General features: G+C 47.1%; 1 protein-coding gene across 3 annotated transcripts in view; it reads right to left on the reverse strand.

Annotated features, from left to right (window-relative positions):
• LMX1B (LIM homeobox transcription factor 1 beta) overlaps nucleotides 1–2502 on the reverse strand; it is a 117199-nt gene extending 114697 nt beyond the window's left edge. For all 3 annotated transcript variants that reach the window (XM_070955689.1, XM_070955687.1, XM_070955688.1), the window contains exon 1: nucleotides 2364–2502. In XM_070955689.1, the coding sequence (XP_070811790.1) occupies nucleotides 2364–2502 (139 nt within the window). The remainder of the gene's footprint in view (nucleotides 1–2363) is intronic.
• Nucleotides 2503–14091: the final 11589 nt, after the last annotated feature.

Below are 14091 nucleotides of genomic sequence, written 5' to 3' on the forward strand. Positions count from 1 at the left end.
CTACAAACACCGTTTGTTAATTAGCCATCAAATTCGGTGGACCAAAACGAAGCTGAGCTGGAGAAAAGTCAACTGACCTGGGAAAGAAGAGCAGACAATTTAACTTTCCAGGCAGGTCTTCACAGAGCCCGCGCCCCCGTCCCCCCAAAAAATCTCAGTTCTCCATTCCTCAACCTGCGTCCAACACCAGGAAAAAGAGAAGCCAGATTACGGGAGACAGGGATGAGCTTCTGATGGGGAATCCAAATAATTTACAATCCCTGTTCTTGATTATTAACACCTCTCCTGCCATTTCTACTCTTCTAACTTCTACTCAGAAGGAAGCAGAAGGAAGGCTCACTTCCAAGAAAATATGTCTGGAATGCTGTTCAAGGCAAAAATCATCTTTGGCCATTTATGAACTCCTTCCCCAGCCCAAAAAACACATTTATTGTACCATAGTAGTTACCCATCATCGTTATATTTTACTAGCAATAGCACTACTGTAGCGGGCAGTTGTCATTATGGCTATTATCGCACCCGGCCTGGTTCAAAAAATAAACCATAAGATAATGGCCAAGGGAAAATAAAAATAAATAAAACAATCGCATTTATAGAACTATACAAACACGCCAAGAAGTTTGTCTCAATGCTTACCAAGTTAAAAAAAAAAAAAAACACGGGTTTTTTTAAACCGCCTCTCTCTATTCAATCCTGGCCTAAATGGTTTTAATTCCTCGAATTCAACAGCGAATATATATATATATATATTTTAAAAAATCAATTCGGTACATTAAGATATGGGTGGCCTAATACCAGGGCTTATTAACTGCATGATGATGATGATGATGATGATGATGATGATGATGAACCCTATTAATGCCATCAGCTCCTGGTGGAAAGGTTGCAGTGCAGTATGTGTGAGAGAGGGAAAGCCTGGCCTTACAAATCAGAAGAAAATGAGGGAGCTACAGAACACTTGGCTGGACTGACAGCCTACAAATATCTCTCTCTCTCTCTCTCTCTCTCTCTCTCTCCCTCCCTCCCTCCCTCCCTCTCTCCCTCCCTCTCTCTCTCCCTCTCTCTCTCTTTGGAAGAAGTTTTCTCGGGAATTTGGCACGCGGTTGTTACCGGGGAGGTGGCTGCAGGAAAAAGCTGCAGAATTTTGTCTTAAAGGAGCGACCGTGTTCGTGGACAGCGGCTGGAAGATTTAACTTGGCCAGTTTAGGATCCACACGAGGGTGGGGGAGAGAAGTAAGGGGGGGGAGAGCGGAGTTGCAGTGGGGATTGAGGTCCGATAGAAGCAGGAGAAGAACCGGGTTTAAACTCTGGAGAAGTTGTGAGTAGAGGGTTTGCATCGAAGGGAAAAAATAATAATAAAACCCGAGCGCATCTGGCGAAAGGAAAGCAATGCGTCCGTCTTTCTCCACTTCTTCAGAGAACCAGAAGTTCAAGATTAAATCAGTTCGCCGCCAAAAGTATCGGGGAGGCGGACAACACACAGAGAGAGCGAGACAAACACACAAACACACCGTCCCTTCAAATTCAGGGCTCCCCTTCGAGATACGCTTCAGCCCCGTCCGGCAGGCTTCACTCCTGTCGGGCCGTTTAGCCAGAGTTTGAACAAGCGTGTCAAACAACCCAACTCTCTTGGAATCCGGGGACTATCAACGCGGGTGCCCCTTCTGACGTGCAAAGTAGCCCGAGAGGAAAGTGAGACCAGCGGCCTTCGAAACGCGGCTCGCTTTTTTTTTTTTTTTCCTCGCCAAGGAAGGTAAAAGCGCAGAGATTCGGGTTCCAAAGTTGGACCGCTCGAAACGCAAACTGGGCGATCCAGGGCCAGTTTTTTTTTTTAAAGAGCTGGTTTTAAAGAGGGGAGGGCGTACCCCCTCCAAAACGAGGAGGGGGAGGGAGAAAGCCGTAATGGATTGGAAGCTGGCAAAGGGATAAAATAAAATTGCAAAGGGCACCGGTTGGAGTCTTGGATCAACACGGGAAGGAAAATACACACTCACACACTTATGTTATCGCCCAATCCGGAATGTAAATCAAGGGCCGGACGCGCAAGTGGCGTGAAAGTGGTTTTTCCCCTGCCTAGCTCTGTCCTTTACGTGTGGATTCTCGGCCGGGATAACTCGCCTCTCTCCCTGGCCAAGTTGCCAAGCAATTGTCTCTACCGCAATTGTTCGGCTCTGGAAACTGGAGGTTGGGGGGTGAGGAGGAGAGGAGGAGAGGAGGAGGAGGGCGCGCGGGGCTGTTCCGCCAGGATCGGGGTCAAGGAAGGCGAGTTTTATCTATATATGTTTGGGGTGCAGAGGGGGAGAGAGAAGATTTTTTTAATTTACAGGAAAGTTGGGAAGGGAGCGAAGAAGAGTTAAACTCACCCAGCAGGACTCCCAAAGTCGCGGGCCCCGAGCGTAGCGGCCGATCCTCCATTTTAATCCCGTCCAGCATCTTGGCACAATTGACCGAGCCGCGATTCAAGCAGTTTTCCAGCGCCTCCGGTCCCGCGGCCACGTCCATGGGGCGGAAGGCGGGCTACGGAGGGGAGGAATGGGGGGTGGGGGGGAAAGGCAGCGGCGGTTTAGTGGCCTCCCCGGCTGGGATCCGGGCCGCGGAGCAACGGGACGGTGCCAAAGGCGAGCGGGACGCAGCCTAGAGGCCGAAGGAGCCGACTGTCCATCGGCGGGGCGGCCGGAGAGGTCACCTGCTGGCTGGAAGACGCCTCCGGAGCCCCTCTCGGGGTGGAGGAGGGGGCGGCCAGGCCCTCCCCGAAGCAGGGAGACGCCCGGCACTGCATGCACCCGCTAGCGCAAGCTGTCTCCTCTGGAGCTCTCCTCGGCCCAAATGCCATCCAAAACTCCCGAGCCGGGAGGCGCTCCGTTTACAAGCGGAGGAAAGCTGCTGCGGAGGAATACATCCGCCCCGCCACCGCCTCCCCTCCTTTTCCCAAAAAGGCGGGGGGGGCAGAGAGAGAGAGAGAGAGAGAGAAAGAGTGAGCGAGTGAGCGAGACCGAGAGAGAAGAGGAGGAGGAGGAGGAGGAGGAGGAGGAGGGGAAAGTGGGGAGGGAAAAAAAAACTTGCTGACATTTGAACTCCCAATCGGTGTGCCTAATATTCCTACGCCGCAGTGAGGCGGTCCCTCGCCCTGTCAAATAGTGCGTCCGCTTACGCGCAAAAAAAAAAAAAAATGGGGGCAGCCTCCCAAAAAAAGTGAACGGGAGGAAAGAAAGAAAAACGGAGCGACAGGGAACGAGAAATACAGCAGGGAGGAGAGGAAAGCGGGTGGGGGGGAGGAGAGAGGGAGAGAGAGAGACGAGGCAAGCCCCCTCCCTCGAGGGGCCAGTCAGTCGTGACAAAAGGAATCCTCAGCCAGGTGGAGAACAGGAGGAGAAATCCGGCAGGTAACCCCGTCCGTAGGAGACGTAAAAGAAGGGTAGGCGCTGCGGATAGAAAGGGAGGGAGTGGGGTGCAGAGAGGGAGAGGGAGAGTTGGGCTGTTTAAAATTAATAATTGGGTAAGACAAGGGGGGAGACTTGCAAAGAGGAGGGGTAGTTAGGGACTATCCAGCGCCTGTCATCTGAACAGGACGGGGTGGGTGGGTGGGTGGGTGGGTGGGGGATACAGAGAAAGCAAGAAGGAAGAAAAAGGCTGCGTGGATCCGTGCCACCCGCCCTACCTCCTGTCAAAGAGACCCTGCGCCCAAGTAGCCGCCTAAAGTCACACAAACAACCGGCTCACCTCGCTTGGCAGGTAAGCACCTTTGCTCCCCCTTCCCTTCTGGGTGGGATATGCGTCCTTCCTTCTACCTGGACGCCGCCACAATCTGAAGGTTATGTTCGGGAAGGGGGAAAAAAATGGGAGGTTGGGGGAAAGAGTTCTCTGCTGGTTTGGGGAACCGGTGAGGAAGCCCCTGGAGTATGGCCAAATGCGCACCCGGACTGGAGATCCACTGGAGATCCTTCCATCAGGGACTCGGAGTTAGGAAAACCTGGTGGTGGAAGGGGTAACTAGCCCCTCTCCCCTCCAGCAAGTCTTTTGCGAGATTGGGGAGGGGGGCCGGAGAGAACGGAGAGTGTCTGGCTTGGCACCTGGCGAAGTGGGGGGTGGGACCCTTAGAAACGCGCGCAGACGCCCAACCTTTTTTGTCAGTCTCGGCTGCACCTCTGATTTGGGAAACTCAGCCTTTCCCAAAACGCCAAACCAAATTCTGCACCCAGGATTTGGAGTGGGGGGCCGGGGGTCGTCTTAAATCTCGCCCAAGTTTAAACCCGCCTCCAGGATCGCCACCCCCTCTGATTTTTCAACCCCTGGAGCGAGCGGTCCAGCCATCCTAAAGGCGACAAAACCCACCCGCGCACAAGCGCCCACCGTCTCCCTTGAAGACACCTAGCCGCACCCTCGTGCCAAGTTCTCCGCGTGGTGGTTGTTTTTTTTTTTTTTCTTTCTCCTTCCCCCGCGATGTTCAGAGGGCCACGGCTTACACCTTCCTTTGGTTGAGGTGGAGTGGGGGCGAGAGAAGAGTGGGTGCCTGAAATTTTGAGTGGGCTGGAGGAGAAAAAGTAGGCCCTATTCCGGCGATCTTTTAAAATTCCGATTCTGTTCCCTGGCAGCGCGTAAAAACGCAAGCCACGTTTGGTCGGGCTTTTGGCGAATGGGACTCCCTTTTTATAAGAGACACGTATAGGAGGATTTTCTTTTCTTCCTCCTTCTGGGCCTGCTTGGTGAAAGCGAGTATTCTGAGCTTCTGAATTGTAGGTAGAGCCCAAAACGCCCTGCCAGAAACAGGCCTCAATAAAAGGAGCTGGGATCGGTGTGTGTCTCTCTCCAGCAACATTAACTCGGCCTGGCATTTAATTTTATTTCCATCCTGGGGGGGGGGGAAGGGGAATCGTCTAAAGTCTTTTCGTTAACTGCCGGTGGAATCTTAGATATTTCGGCTCTTTTGATTCCCAACCAGACAGAAATTTCGATTGTTGTCTGTCTCTTTTTGGGCGGGGTCAAGTCGGGAGGCTTAAGAAATGGCAGGCTCCTATTTTGTCCTGTGAGGGCGGCTGGGTCCAAATTCATCCCGCCTTCGAGTTAGTAGACCCTTTGGGAATAGGTGGAAGAGAAAGCGCGCTTTGAGCCTTCTTGGCTGCTGTAGATTAAATGCTGAATTCAAGATAAAAAATCTACCTCCAATCTTACAGGGAGTCTGTATTACGGAGCGTTCCTACGATTATTGACTTCTGAATGCACTTTTTGTCACCAGTTTCCCAAGCAGAAGATGTATTTAACTTTCTCAATGTAGCAAGGTGAAAAGGCAACTTTTTGCCTTTGATGATCTGCGGTTTAATTTCTTAAAAAGGATATTGGGCAACGAGGCTGACCTTGGCCAGTCTCAGCCCAGCTCACCTCACGGGGTTGTTGTGTAGGGGGGAAAAGAGAAGAAGGGAAGAGTATTAGATGTGTTCCTGGCCTTGAGTTATTTACAAAAATAATAATGGCGGGATAAAGGGGGGGGGAAACACCTTATAAAAGATGGAATAAAATCAAAACCACGTTGTTATGGTAAGCTTGCTTTCCTACATTTTAAAGGGGGTAGGCGTTTTCCTTTTTCCCAAAATGCAAACTGCAAAATATCTCAGCTTCAAGCATTGTTTGCCTATCAAAACCGAATTTGTAAATGCGGGCAGGAGTTACTTTTCCCGAATCTCCCAGCCTCTCCTCCCAACTTGCATCGCCGGTGATCCAGAAATCTGTCACTTTGATAACTTTCCTTTGACATTCCTCTCTCTCCCCCTCCCCCCAGTTTAAAGATCTCTATCTGAGTGTTTTCCCCCTCCAATAAAAATTCGATTTCTGCAGTCGGTGAGGGAAGAAAATCAGCGGCCCACTAATAATAAAATATTTTAAATTTTGAGCTCGGAACTAAAAAAAAAAAAAAAAAGGTAATATTTCGAGATCCCGAAAAGCTGAGCGGATTGGGGAAAAAAGTGATTGGGCTCAAAAGTCAAACCCAAGGTCTCTTTTCATCTGACTAACCAAATTCAGAGTTTCTCCCCAAAGAAACGAGCCTTTTCTTTCTCCAGCTTATCCCCGCGCTCCTAGTACCGAAGAGAATTTCCGACCAAGAATTGAACAATTCGAAAAATCGAAACGTGCCTGAAAAAGCTCACCTCCAAGACATCGAATAGTCTGCGCTGAAAGTCCGAGTGGCCGGAAAAACTGAGGGAGTCTGCGTTTACTCGGAGAAATACGCCTCGTTTGGCCGCGCAAAAAAACAACAACACCCTAATACCCTCAGTCTCTTACAAGGAACCAACAACCCACCCGTGCTAAATTGTTATTTCTTTCGGGATTCGTTATAAATCCATTTTAAAAAATCGTGTCTCTGGCCTTTGGAACAAATTCTAAACAAGCGTGAATAAGTGGGCGCAAGGAACTGGGAAGGGTCCCTAATCTGGAAACTAGGACCCTACTCCATAAACCAGACTTTCTTAGGCGGATTGGCAAGCGCCTGACACGGGATGCGCAATTCCCCCCCAAAATTGTGCGCAACTCTAGATTTCATCGCCTTAGGCCTCGTTTTGCCTGTTTATCTAATCCAGATCTGGGTATTTGAGACCCCCCCCGTCCACATCCTCCAGCCTTTTGTCAGGCTCGCATGGATTTTTATTTTGGTTTTATTTTTGAAAACGACTTTAAAAAAAAACACAATTTAGGTATGTGCGCGCGCGCGGTCTTGGCATCTTCCTAAGGGGAGCTATTGGTTTGGCTCCCCGCCACAGTCCCAGTTTCTCGTGTGGCCTCTTGGGGAAATTAATTGCCCACCCCTTGATCTAGTTTTAATATCTTTCTCCAAAAGCAGCTCAACACGTGGATAGCTAAACCAGCTGAGGTTCCGTTTCTCCGTTCTGTGCAATCCGCCTCCGATCTGGAAACTCTGGGAGCGGACACCCCCCCCCATTCTTGAATGGGGCGGGCAAGAAATAAAATAAAACAAAACAAAACAAAATAAACGCCGGGCGAGGAGATGGCGGCGGAGAAGGTAGATTCGGACAACAGGCGCTCCAGTTTGTAACACCCCCCACCCCGAAACCGACTTCATCGCGGATCGCTTTTCGTTTTCAACCCCGCGTTAAATGGAATCCCTTCCTTGAACCCAGTAGTTGCCTTCCCACGAAATGCTACTTGCCCTGGACATCTACCAAATTTACCAAGCAGCGAGAGGATTTTTTTTTCTCCTAACCAGAAATTTAGCCACGATTAATGCTGAGGGAGAAACAAGAGTAGAGTAGAGTAGAGTAGAGTAGAGTAGAGTAGAGTAGAGTAGAGTAGAGTAGAGTAGAGTAGAGTAGAGTAGAGTAGAGTAGAGTAGAGTAGAGTAGAGTAGAGTATTGTAGAATAGAATAGAATAGAATAGAATAGAATAGAATAGAATAGAATAGAATAGAATAGAATAGAATAGAATAGAACAGGAGTAGAGTAGAGTAGAGTAGAGTAGAGTAGAGTAGAGTAGAGTAGAACAGAACAGAACAGAACAGAACAGAACAGAACAGAACAGTAGAGTAGAGTAGAGTAGAGTAGAGTAGAGTAGAGTATTGTAGAATAGAATAGAATAGAATAGAATAGAATAGAATAGAATAGAATAGAATAGAATAGAATAGAATAGAATAGAATAGAACAGGAGTAGAGTAGAGTAGAGTAGAGTAGAGTAGAGTAGAGTAGAGTAGAACAGAACAGAACAGAACAGAACAGTAGAGTAGAGTAGAGTAGAGTAGAGTAGAGTAGAGTAGAATTCTTTATTGGCCAAGTGTGATTGGATACACAAAGAATTTGTCTTGGTGCATATACTCTGTGTACATAAAAGAAAAGATACGTTCCATCAAGAATCATAAGATAGGAACTGGTTTAAGGAAGATGTGTGAAAGCAACCAGAGTGCGAAAGGCCGAGAGACGTAAACCCCTCAAAAAGAACCCAGGAAAAAAAAATGTCCATATAAAGGGAGGGGAAAAAATCCACTTACCTTGTCTCCGTTCCTCACTCGGGCCAACGACATACACCCATTGGTAATCGATTTCCGTCCAGGATCAAACCCGAATCGAGGGTTTCGGAGCGTCCCCCGATTTCCCCATTCGAGGGATGGTGGGGGGAGCGAATTCCATTCTTTGGGGCCGGTGCGCCTTAAGCCCCAAAGCTGCAGGTCCGTGTAGAGCTCTAACGTGCGAATCACGTTTGGGAACAAAAATCGTCCTTGAGTTTCAAGGAAGCTTACTCTCGAGGAGGCTGAAAGAGAAAGCAGACAGAAACGGAGGTTAACCTACACACCGCACCGCGCAAAGCAGGGCTCGCTAGAAACCATGGCTGTTGTACAATAGGTGCTTAATTTGACCCTGTTCATCCTGGATGAATCGAAGTTTGGCCATAGCTTGGCTCTAACCTGAGATTTGATCCTCCTCCTCCTCCCCCACATCTCTCCCTGCTTGCGCGACCCTGGACTCCCCCCACCCCAACCCGGCGATAGGGTCTGGATTCCCCAATTCGAATTCAAGATGGATTTCCTTGTGGTCTCCTGTTCACCACCTGGCTGAAACTTATGGTTTACACACGAAAAACCAGAAGGGCTTGCTCAGTACTTGCTCAGCTCAGTCGCTGTCCCAATTCAGAATAACAGAATAATTCTCACCACCTCGGAAGGATTTCTCTCTTCCCCCCCCTCCCCCGGAAAAAAAATGGGATTATATCCCCCCCCCCAATTCTTTCTTAATGGTTTATTGAATAAACTATCACGTGCCGAGGAAAGTGGCTCTAATGTGATGAAGCTGCCAGACGTTTCATCCAAGCCAAATAGTAGTTTAGATCCTGGGATAATCCCAGCCTGTGGAAAACCAGAGGCAGATTCAGAAACCCATCTGATTTGGGCTAAATGGAGATCATATTATAGTATCTTTAAAGGGGTAAAAGTTTCAAAGCGTTCTGAGATTATTATTATTATTTTTTTAAAAAAGCATCTTGCTTTAAAACTTTAGAATAATGATAATGATGATGATGATGATGATGATGATGATGATGATGATGATAATAATAATAATAATAATAATAATAATAATAATAATAATAATAAATGTTAAGGATATTGTTGTTGTGTTACCAACCAGCAGAGTAAATGCACAAGGAAACGTTGCTGAGAGCAATGAATAAGAGATATGCAAACTGGTTTATCAAAAGCTTACTTTATAGTAGAAAAACAGTCTCATAGTCTTTAAACAAATTCTAATAATAATAATAATAATAATAATAATAATAATAATAATAAGCATAACAGTTACCTTAACAGTTCCTAGGTCCTTGGTTAGGACTCATGCTGCTGAGCTATTAACCAGCCTCAAAGGCTGTGAATCTCACTAAAGATTAACCAATAATAATAGTAGTAGTAGTAGTAGTAATAGTAGTAGTAGTAGTAGTAATAATAATAATAATAATAATAATAATAATAATTTATTTATTGGTTCGATTTATATGCCGCCCTTCTCCGGAGTCTCAGGGTGGCTTACAATGCTTTTAAGCAATAGCCTTCATACTTTTGTATATACCTGCTTAGTAGGGCTTTCGGGACCCCCCCCCCAAGCGGTGTTCTTTTTTTATACAAAGTCAGCTTATTGCCCCCACAATTCGGGGCCCTCATTTTACCTACCTCGGAAGGATGAATAATAATAATAATAATAATAATAATAATAATAATAATAATAATAATAATAATAATAATAATAATACCACCTCTCTCAATTTCGAAAGGAAGGTGCTTGCTTAGAACGGGATGTTTTAAGGTTTTGCCATTAAGCCATTGTTTGCTTAACCAAAGTTAGACGGCTTGGTCAAGCAACACGTGTATGTGGTGGCAGGATTTGACAGAATGAGAGATTTAGAGCCCAGCCGCTGAGGGAGAGAAAAAGGGAGGGAGAGCGAGTGACCTTGATTTTTTATATATATATATATATTCGCATATATATATATATATGCGAATGCAACTGCTTGAGGGCTTCTGGATTGGAGATGAAAGGCAAAAGGGAAGGTGCTTCCATAGAAAAACATTATATATATATATAAAACCCAATCGGGTTTTTGAGCGCATGGCAATAAGGCTTATAAAAAATATAAGACAGGGTCTTATTTTCAGGGAAACATGGGTATATATCTATATCTTGCTTTCACCTGATTGTTTAGAAATCTCTGTTGTATCCCAAAAGGGGGAGGAAAAACCTGATAGTAAGTAAACAAGGACACACTCATTCCCCAATTAAATTTGCCTAAACAGAAAAATAATACTAATCTCATGTTATGCCTCTAAATTCTCCAGGATAGATCGAGAAGAGGTTGGTTTGAAAGGAGAAGGAAGGTTGCTTGTCCCCTGCCTGTTTTTTAGGCGCCTTCTCTTTTCAATATCTTTGAGAACTTCTGAAAGGGAAGCATGGAAGATGGTGTGTAAACAGATTGGCTTGAGTGGGAAAGGAACTCTTGGATTCATCATCCGGTTCTGAAATGATCCAGGGCTGCCTTGTCATTTTGTTTTGTTTTGTTTTCAATCCTCCCCCTTTCAAATTTAATTTTCTTGCAGGATTTGGGTGTAAACGCCAAAAAAAAAAAAAAAAAAAACGGGGGGGCCTCAATCTGTGCGTAGTTTCGTTTCCTTGCCTTCTCCCAATGAGCTTCCTTGAACCTTTGCTCTGAAAACAATTGGGCATTCTCTGGAAACCAAAACTTCTGCTAGAAAAAAAACCCCATCTTTGTTCCTTTGGGGTCTCCCTCTCTCTCTCCTCTCTCTCTTCTCTCTTCTCTCTCTCTCCTTCTCTTCTCTTCTCTCTCTCTCCTCTCTCTCTCTCTCTTCTCTTCTCTCTCTCTTTTCTCTCTCTCTGCTCTCTCTATTCTCTCTCTCCTCTTTCTCTCTCCTCTCTCTCTCTCCTCTCTCTTTTCTCTCTCTCTTCTCTTTCTCTCTCTTTTCTCTCTCTCTCTTCTCTCTCCTCTCTCTCTCTCTCTCCTCTCTCTCTCTCTCCCTCCAATCTCTTCCAATCCTATTCCTTGCACCGCCCAAGAGGCCTCCCTTTCCAAACACCCTAACTTGCCAGCCTTAACCAAAGGAGCCTCCCCTAATTGGTCATCTAACCCCAAGGCATAGATAGACCATCATCCCCGTACCCTTAGGGCTACATTGGCCATGCAAGATGGGTGGTGCCCGTTCACACCAGAGGGTGCCAGGTTGAAAAAATGTTGCATGCATATCTCCATAATAACCCAGGAATTAAAGCAGGAAGTTGAAGCTTCACTTGTAGGTGAACAGGTTGGCTTGGATTTGCCCAACATGAACCCAAGATGGACAGAACCGTAGTTTATTATTGAATCCACTTTCTCTCCCTAACCCCATAAGCAACTTGGTCCGACACCTATGGATAGCGTGGAGTGTGTCTTAGTGCATTTTGTTAGTGGGATAGATAGATAGATAGATGGATGGATGGATGGATGGGTAGGTAGATGATAGATAGAGGATAGATAGATAGATAGATAGATAGATAGATAGATAGATAGATAGATAAGATAGATTGCTATGGGGCAGTGGTCTGCAACCTTAAACACTCAAAGAGCCATTTGGACCCATTTCCCACAGAAAAGAAAACACCGGGAGCCACAAAACCCTTCCCGTGCCTGACTATTTCTTGAGTGGCCATATATGTAGCTGAATTAAACATTCTGTTGTCTTCTGAAACTTTTCTTTTCTTGGATTTATCCATGGTTGGCCTACCGGGGATTGAAAAGCTCAATAAATCGCGTGCCGGCGGGTGTCACACATTGGCAGTTATGACACATATTTGAGTGACAGGGAGCCACAGCAGAGGGGTGAAAGAGCCACATGTGGCTCCAGAGCCGCAGGTTGCTGACCCCTGACCTACGGCGTAAAAGCTCAGCCCCTTTAGTCTGTTGCGGCCTCCTTTTTTTTAAAGCCAACATAGAAAGCAGGTTGGTCTAGTTAACACAGCTTCAACTGAATCCTAAATGGAAGACACAGCACGCGGGGCTGAAGATGGGGAGGGGGTTGGAGGGGTCTGGTGTGCAGCCCAGGGTGTGGTGCTCAGACTCAGAACCTGAGGTGATGCCACAAACCAGGGTTAGGATAGGAATCCGGGCGGTGCGCAAACCAGCTAGACAAGAGAATCCCGGGTCGGCGGTGCCAGGCCTTGCCTCGCGCGCGCGCTCTCTCTGCCCCCTAGCGGTCCAGGTGTGGAAACGCACCCTGCCCTCTTTTGGCTCCGAGATGCGTTTTCTCCGCCGGATGGTAGATATAGGTCGATTTCGTTTATAGGCGGACTTGAAGCCTTAATCTTGTCGTTGGGGGGTTTGAAGGGGAAGGAGAGAGAGAGAGACCCTTCAAAGTCTTCCCCCTTTTTGGATCAACCCTTTAGGGTGACCCGTGGTGGGAAGATAAGGGAGGAGGGATGGAGAGAGGGAGAAAGAAAAGAGAGAGAGAAAAAGAGAAAGAAATGAGGGGGAGAGAAAGAGAGAGAAAAAGGCTGGGGGAGAGAGAGAAAAAAGAGAAAGAAAGAAAGACTGGGAGAGAGTGAGTGAGAGAAAGAGATGGGGAGAGAGAAAAAGAGAAAGAGAGAAATGAGGGGGAGAGAAAGAGAGAGAGAGAAAGGCTGGGAGAGAAAGAGAGAAAGAGAGAGAGAGAAAGAGAGGGAGGGAGAAAGAGAGAGAGAAAGATACGGAGGGAGAAAGAGAAGAGAGAGAAAGGGAGGGAGGGAGGGAGGGAGAGAAAGAGAGAGAGAAAGAGAAAAGAGAAAGAGAGAAAGAGAGAGAAAGGGAGAGAGGGAGAAAGAAGAGAAAGAAAAAGAGAGAGAGAAGAGAAAGAGAACAAGCGCGGCTCCGAACACCTTCAGAGGAAACCTGGAATCCTCCAACACCGATCTCACATTCCTCGGCCGATTTCCAAGGTTTTGGGTTTTTTTTTTTGTTTTTTTTTAAAGAAAAACAAGCCAGCGTTTGTTTCCGGCCGAAGAAACGGCAAAAAAACAGGAATGCCGGGCGAACCAAAGGCGCCTGGAGGAGGAGTGGAGCGCTTGTGCCTGAGTCAGCCAAGGCAAGCTAGAAATAAATAAACCCGTGGTTTTCTTGCAAAGTGTGCTTAATCCGGTCGACGCCGAACCGGGCAAGCCGGTTTATTACGGGATAGAAGCGGGGAAATCACCAAGAGGGTAAGGAACACTCCGAACACTCGATCTCCTGTGGGAGGATCCACAGCCAACGGGATCCCTCTCTTCGTGTGAAAGCAGAGAACTGAGATTTACTACACCCGGTTTAGACATCAGACGGAGCCACTCCGGGGTGTCTTTAGGGTTCAGAAGCCTCTTTGGATACCCGAGAACAAAACGCAAAATAAAACTTCGGGGGTCGCAAAGAGCTGAGCGATTCCCAAATGGATCGCCCCCCTTCCCCAAGTGGCGGTTGGCACCGTTCAGACGATAGGAAAGCCATCAAATCAGGAGCCGTCCGAAGCGTCGAGAGAGACCCAGGTCGAGGCCAGGCTTATCGTCGTGGAAACGCGAACCAGACCAACTTTGCAAACAAACCAGAGTTAAACCAAGCTTAGCCTGTGAAACGAAAAGCGGCTGGCCCGGCTTTAAATGGACGGGCTTATTAAACCGACACGTGCTGGGAAAGAAATCTCTTGGGGAGCGTGGGGAGGGGAAGAGAAATTTATTTTCCTTCTTAAGTACATTTGCGATCAGCTTTCGTTTTCCAAACTGGCACCTTGGCACCTGGGGGAAGGGGGCATCAGCCCTAAAAAAAACAAAAACTTTTTGACCTATTTGTATTATTTCAGGATAAGGATGCTAAAGAAGATATATTTCGAGAGACGGGCTAGGCCGTTTTTCTATTTTGTTCTTTAGTGTGCGTGAGATAGGGAGATGGAGAGAGAGAGGGAGGGAGGGAGGGAGGGAGGGAGAGAGAGAAAGGGAAAGAGAGAAAGAGAGAGAAAGAGAGAAAGAGAGAGAAAGAGATGGAGATAGAGATAGAGAGAGAAGAGAGAGAGAAAGAGAGAGAGAAAGAGAAAAGAGAAAGGGAAAGAGAGAAAGAGA

This window comes from Pituophis catenifer, unplaced genomic scaffold, assembly GCF_029215685.1.
Source record: "Pituophis catenifer annectens isolate HBS135680 unplaced genomic scaffold, rPitCat1.0.hap2 SCAF_17, whole genome shotgun sequence".
Lineage (NCBI taxonomy): Eukaryota > Metazoa > Chordata > Lepidosauria > Squamata > Colubridae > Pituophis > Pituophis catenifer.